This window comes from Papaver somniferum, chromosome 5 (genome assembly GCF_003573695.1).
Source record: "Papaver somniferum cultivar HN1 chromosome 5, ASM357369v1, whole genome shotgun sequence".
Taxonomy (NCBI): domain Eukaryota; kingdom Viridiplantae; phylum Streptophyta; class Magnoliopsida; order Ranunculales; family Papaveraceae; genus Papaver; species Papaver somniferum.
Window position 1 is genome coordinate 17498644 of NC_039362.1, and position 7415 is coordinate 17506058.

Consider the following 7415-nt stretch of genomic DNA (forward strand, 5'->3'; position numbering starts at 1 on the left):
CTACTGAGTCTGAGTTTCTAGATAAGGAGAATCTTTAATTATTTGTTTTGAAGTATGGGTTTTGTTCGAGTGTCCGTTTGAACTTTGAATCATTCTTAATACCATTGATTAATTGTAAGATTGCTATAGATAGTTCCCAGCAAGTAAGTCTTTTCTTTCTTTACTTTTTTTGTTTTTGTAAGAACCAGTCGACTCGTGTAATCCATGCTCAAATGAAGAGAAAAACTGTAATCGAAATAAGCGGGTGAAAATAAAATGCGAGTATGTTTACCTGATCCGAAACTTCATCATCTCTACCCGACTGAAGAACTCTGTTTCTGCACGAAGAAAAAAGTCTTTCGACTACAGAATTTGTCGAAATCAACACAGCTAAAAGATTATATCGCAGAAATGGAGACCCATGTTATTCTTTTTGAATGATATTCTGGTGTTGTTCACTGTTTTAGATAGATATTCCAAAATTGAAAATTGATATTTTTTTCTATTTTCAATGAAAACTTAAACTGAAATCGATCGGATTGACTATTTTGATGATCTTTGAACTGCAAGTTTGATTAAATGTGACATAAATTTGTGATCAATTTGATTGATTGCCCCCAATTTAACTTTAATTTCGTGAAATTGTAAGATTTAAGAATTCAATTTTAAATTCCTGGGACATTTGTTGTGACTGACAAATTACAGTTTTCTCATCACATACAAGGCCTCCTTAACAGTCGGCCAATTACATGGAAATTAAACCAAATAAAGAATCAACAAAGCTAAAAAGTTTCTTACTAGAGTCGTTAATCCATTAAAATGTGAAGCAGCGCTAGAAAACCTCAAACCCCTGTCCACAGATTTAGCACCTTCATCATTAACAGTAACATTAACTCCTAATCTCATTCTATGCCGTTTGGTCCTCGACAACATAATCTTATACCTGACTCTGGTATCCAAATCAACTCGAAACATCTTCGTACTGCTTCCATTTGTCTTAACATCCTTCCAGGAGACTCCATAGCTCTGAATAGATTCAAGTCGATGAGCAGTCTTCAAATGCCCTTGATAGAATTCAGGTATTCTGATATCTCCGATCTGTAAAAAACTTGAATTCTCAGGAAAATAATAAAAAAAAGTTAAGTCAAGAGCATCATAATAGATACCCTTGTTTCTGTTTTCATTCTTCAATCTCAGATCAAAAGATATGGTGGTTGAATTGACAGTGGATTGAGAAGCTGAGTTTTTGTCGAGGACAGGAACATAAAATGACTCAATGGAGTATTTTGGGGAAGATGGTTTTAAGGTTAGCCACAGCAAGAGAGCAGTTAAACCTGAACTGAATATGAACCCTGTACAACATCTGCAGCATGTTGGTTTTTCCTCATTTGGTCTCGGCATGACGAATTTTGGTTGTTGTGTTTACAGAAGAAGATTGAAGTAGCTAGAGTTCTTCTTTATGGACATGAGAACAAGAAGTCTTCTTCGTCGTAATTCCGAGGATGTCCTTAGGAATGCACCAGCTGTGGCTAGTTTATGAGTGAAGTGGGAAGGCTATATTTGGATATGGAGAAATAAGGAGGAAATAACCTCTTTTTTATTTTCTTTTGTTTATAAATGGAATCTAGAGAACAAAGTCGTTGCTTCTCAGTCTCCTAGAAAGTAAAGGCCAATGGTCCCAGCTCTGTAACGTTCGACAAAGTTTCACAATGACTTTGAAGACTGCTATAAGACCATTTTGTTGGTGGTGATGACTTGGTCAAGGACTCACGTGGTGAATGTAATACGTACGGAAAGCGCCAAATTAAGCATGTTTATATATACTAAATCCGTATTACAATTAAATATGGAAATTTAATCCGAAGGAAGGAAATTATACCATATATATAGAGCATATATATACACATGACATGATAACCAAGCCCTTGATGTATATTTGTCAAACCACGGATGTAAATTAATCGACCCAGAATAATAGACCCAGAATCTTATCATGCACTCTTTGTTAATAGTGGAGAAAATATGACTGTTCGACTTCTATTTCTTATTATAATATCACCCTTTACATCATGCGAACTTGGCTATTTATTGCCCATCAGAATCCCCAACTAGCGATAAGTGAAAGACACGTATGTGGAAAAGTGTTTGCATCTAAAAATTAGTCTAGCTAATCCTTTTCAAGATATACTTGTTGATGCTTATCTGTTAACAGGGCGGTAAATGAGTCGGGATTGTTTTTCACCTGCATAGAGTGGTGGGCCGTCCATACGGTCATACTTGCACGATACTCCCCCTTGGACCACCGTTCTAAGAATATAATCGTCTTCACGAATTTTCTCTGATTCTCTTGTAAGGGTTGCGTCACTTCCTTCGGATGCTGTTTGGGATAAAAACCTGAGCGCCACAGTCATGTACGGTAAAAACCTGAACTAATATAACAAATGCGATTTTCCAATATCGTATTTCAAGGAACTCTGTGGATATATATCTGTTTAGATGGTGATCACCGTTCTAAGATTGTTATCTCATTAAAAACCTCGTCAGGAAAATCCAGAGGGATAAAATATGAACGTAGGAAAACATGAGTACCTAAAACGGCGATAAACCCGCAGATGTTGCCTCGTTAAAACCTTGCCCGGGAAAACTCTGAGGGATAAAAACCAAGGCGAAGGAAAATAGTACAACATTTCGAACTGCAGATAACAGTGGACTCGCATGCCTTGTTAAAACCTTGGCAAGGAAAACCCAGTGGGACAAAACCTTGACTAAGGAAAAAGAGTACACGTCGTAATGTCCTGTTGGGATCTTGCAACAATGAACAACACGTTAGAAGTATCAAAAATAATATATAAAGAACTAATGCGAAACAACTCTACCGAAATAACTTGACGAGGGCAGAATCACAGGTTCAACAAGTTGTCCTTAACACATTAGTTCGCGGATATACTCGAGTTGAGTAATGTTAAACCCCTCACAGCGAAGATGTGTCCAGGATAAGGCTACCCGATATAACTTGAGTTAGCACAAAGCAAGTTACTCTCTCTTCGAACTCAGCAACGGGGATGGAAAGGGAAAACGCCGCACAAACAAAGGAAGAAGATAATAAAAAAGAATTGCTTCTTATGTATTTCAAAACAGAATTTCGAGTTGTATTTATAGGATGAAATACTTGCAAAACAAGTTAGGTTTTGGTTTTCTTCAAAAACAAGTAAAACACGTAAAAAGAATTTACCCATAAATAAAACTCTTAAGAATTAATTTTGGAATTAATTTCTTAAAGAAAACTCGCCAAAAATAAATTCGTGTAAAAAGGGGACTTGGTGCATGGCATACGCGCATATCGCATGGGTAAAAATATGTATTTTCGCCCACCCGCTCCACCGAAATTGTTTTACAACATATCCATAAGAATATGGATATATAGTGGAGCTCATTCTCTATTATACCCAATGTGGGACTAGAAAGAGATTCATTCACTCATAAAATGAGCAAGTATCCTTGGACCCATAGATCACGAGATCAAACCACACCAAGACCAAAACATTTTTATTAAAACTCATTTTCTCCAACCATCCCCCACATGAATGAAATCTCGGAAAAACGAAAAAATCAGAGTAAGGAAAATACCATTTAAGCAAAGGTGTCCATGAGGTCTTGAACCCTTACTTAGTGAGAAGTTACCGGAACTACTTGCTAAACAGTGAACCTAGTCTTGAACTGATAACATTTGGTGTAATTCGCGACAACAACCACGCATGATCCTGGCGTTGCTAAGTTCGTGTCGTTTTGTCCAATTTGGCCCTGGACATATCATGTTTCTCAGAATGCTCTAGAGAATCGGCTCAATTCTCATAGGAAGCGGCCCCACTTCAACATTCAGATAGGTGAGTTCCATCAAGAGTGTTTACTGCTACACCCCACTTCAATCTTAAATTGAAACTATGGAACTCATTAAGACTTATTTAAAAGTCATCCTCCACATGCAGTCACACTATCATATCAACACCATAGGGAAGGGACAGAGAATGAAATTCTCTGATAGTGTTTACCTTTACCTACCATAAATTATTTGTCTCATTCGAAACCTTGATCTTGGAATCTCCAATCAGTAAGGTTGAGTATTCTTCATGGCAAGTTTAATTATTGAGCCTAATCCCCATCCCCCCTCGATGCTTTACTAACTATCTCTGTTAGAGCATAGCTCGGTCAACCTCGCATGCGTTGTTATATCAAGCATGTTTGTCAATGTTAGTGATTAAAATTATAAAGTCTTGATTTCTAGCCTATTAGCTAAGTCTCGGACTAGGATAGGAAAAGTGTAGTTGAGCTCAAGGAATTCATGGTGATTCAATGAAAACGACGAAGATCTACACCAAGGAACTGTGGAACTTCATCATCAAAAAGTCACGTGAAGACTTGAACTTATCTATCACTCGAAAGTCTATCTATTCTTCTTCTACTTCTTATGAGACAAAAGTTGTATGCTATATAGACTAGATCATATACACTATTTCGAGCTGAGTATTCATTGCTCGTTTCATGGTATTGTCATAAATCCATAAAAAATAATATAAAGTTAAGAAAAGGATTGTGGGGCGTGACCATGGGCCAACCGGCCGCGCCTTGGTCTCAGCCGGCCCCACACCTCACGGTTCCTCATTATTTTATTATTTCTCTAATTTCATGAAAAAACTCCTTGATTTCATGGTATTTTGCACAAATCATCAAATAATAATAAAATAAAATAAATTATGAAAACTTGTGGGACCGGGCCTTGGCCGGCCTGCCATGCCTTAGCCGGTCCCACACGCCCCTTTATTTTATTATTAGTTTTCCTTGAATTCATCAAATTCCTTGATTTCATGGTATTTCTCTCAAATTAGGAAAAATTCCCTCAATTCAAAAATTAGGGAAACTCGTGGGACCGGGCCCAAGCCGGCCGACCATGCCTTCCACGGTCCCACACGCCTTTATTTTTATTATTTTAATATTCTTTGCTTCCTTGAACTCATGAAAACTCCTTCAATTCATGGAAACTCCCTAAATTCATCAAATTTCTCAAAAATTCATGAATTTTCATAAAATCATCAAAATATTATAAAATTAAGGAAAAGGCGCCACGGGACCGTGGTAACGATCGACCGACCATGCCTTGAACATGGAGATCCCACGCCTCCTCATTCCTTATTTTATAATTATTTTCTATCATCTCATGAAGTTTCCCTCGTTTCAGCAAAACCCTAATTTTGGCATATTTTCTCGAATGAACGCTCAATTGCACGCCAGAAAATATCAAAATTCTCAGGACTGAGACGCGGACGCCTTGGGGACGCGAGCACGTTATCTTGACCTACCAAGATTAGATCTTTGGCTCACGGAAGCCGGTCCCATCAATTTTCATAGTTTTGACCTAATTTGCACGTATTAGGTCCAAAACTCTTCCAAACACTTTGGATTTTCATGAAGTGATCATCAGGCGGTCACGTGACTACCCAGGGCCGGTTTCATGACCCCATGGTCGGTCCCTCACTCTGTTATAATTAATTAGGTTTTCTCACCTAAGGGTCAGACGAGCATTTTCGAATAAATGATTAAACCATCATTTAATCATTCTTTCACCAAAAAATCGTCAACTCTTCAGGAGTTCTTTGTATTTTCTCACGTGAGAATACGGATACTACATGGTTTATCCACGGTCCCATGTAGTCGCTCCCTCCTTCGTCCCATGGTTAAACTTCTGACGAACCATGAATTGATCATCAATTGATCAAATTAGGGTTTCTGAATCCAAGGATCATCATTCCAGATTCCAACCTTAATAATTTTATGACGACCTCATGGTCATTAATCTTATTAATTATGATCGGTTCAACAACCAGTACTTTAATTAATATTTTGGTCACACTGCCAATAATCCATCAGATGAGCAACACTTGCTCAGATGATAAATATTTGCTCAAACCAAGGAAACTAGGGTTTCATCTCAGAAATCGTGTTAGCCGAGAAACCATCACAAAAATCTTTTCAATATCCTTCAATCATCAATCTGTGTAAGTATTAATCATTATAGGTTTCGATTTTTAGGCTTTCATCGTTATTTCAATCGATCTGTTTTTTAAGGGTTCATTTCATCTATTTTTTTGGGGATTCATTTTAATTGATCTGTTTCATAATCGATCTGTTTCATCTTAGTTTCGTTTTGTTAATCTTCTTCATATAAATCTGATTCGATTTATTTTTTCTAATTTCCTGTTAGGGTTTGAAGAAATTTGAAGACTTGAAGAACTCTGAAGAAATTTGAAGACTTGGAAGGTATAAGTTTCGAAAACTTGAACTAATTTTAGGGTTTTATGTTAATTTGTATTTTAGGGATCAGAATGTTTACATCTATTTGAAGTTGACAGTGCTCAGTCACCCTTTGATAAAATGGCTTAAAGAACTGCAAAGACTTGAAACTGACTGCAGTGTGAATATTTTGAAGAGGTTTTGAATCTTGTGATAATCGGGTTTTGTTTATATATGGTTCTAGAGTATTGGGTCCTCATTATAATTGCTTTATTTATATAGACTGTTAGAGTCTTTGTACTCATTATAATTGCTTCATTTATATAGACTCTGAGAGTCTTTAGATGAATCAACCAAAATATGGCAACTGTTGCAGACAACACTTTTGAATGTCTGGTTTCTAGTAGATTTTTGTTGTCTACTTTATTGATTTGGTACCAGGGGACTTGGGAAAGCACTTGCACGGGAGTTCCTTCTATCTGGATATCGTGTATTGTTGCTTCCGCTGGTGTCAATTCAATATCGATACCTTTTTTCTTAAATTTTATTTCTATAGTATAAGATAGTATTTTTTTCACTGTGCTAATTAGTTAATGGGTGTTGCAGCATCAGGTCAAGTGGATATCAATTTCCCCTTTCTTAATTTGTACCAGGGGAGTCAACAAGGGAGTTTCTTCATTTCTGGGAACCGTATTTGCTCAGCATCACAGCATCAGGTCAAGTGGATATCAACTGCCCTTTTCAGCTGGTCATTGAACGTGTTTGGAAGGGAACTGCCTTCGGTGTATTCAAGAGTCATTCTCAAGTAGTGTGTTTTATTGAAACTCTACAAATTCCTTATATCCAGCTTTCCGCTGAATGTTACATTTGTATGGCTATGGTAATTTATTCAAAAAAATTGTATATTTATTACATGAAATCAAGGTTGATAATATTACATAACTCTCAGTCTGATCCTTGGTAGCTGTCAATGGATGCTAACGTAAAGGATATAGGCTCTGCCGCTGCAGTTACCATTAAAAGTTAGCGGATATCCGTTATCCGTTAATTTCCGTCGGAAATAGGAAATTCAAAATCGTTACCGTTATGTTGGAATTACCGGATAACATATATTTTTCCGTTACCATCCGATATGTCACAGGACAAGCAGG

General features: G+C 37.0%; 1 protein-coding gene across 1 annotated transcript; it reads right to left on the bottom strand.

The window, feature by feature from the left end:
- Nucleotides 1-600: 600 nt before the first annotated feature.
- On the bottom strand, nucleotides 601-1525 carry LOC113281076 (protein NDR1-like). Its single transcript, XM_026529720.1, has one exon. The coding sequence runs from the start codon at nucleotides 1378-1380 to the stop codon at nucleotides 736-738; it is 645 nt and encodes a 214-aa protein (XP_026385505.1). The 5' UTR covers nucleotides 1381-1525; the 3' UTR covers nucleotides 601-735.
- Nucleotides 1526-7415: the final 5890 nt, after the last annotated feature.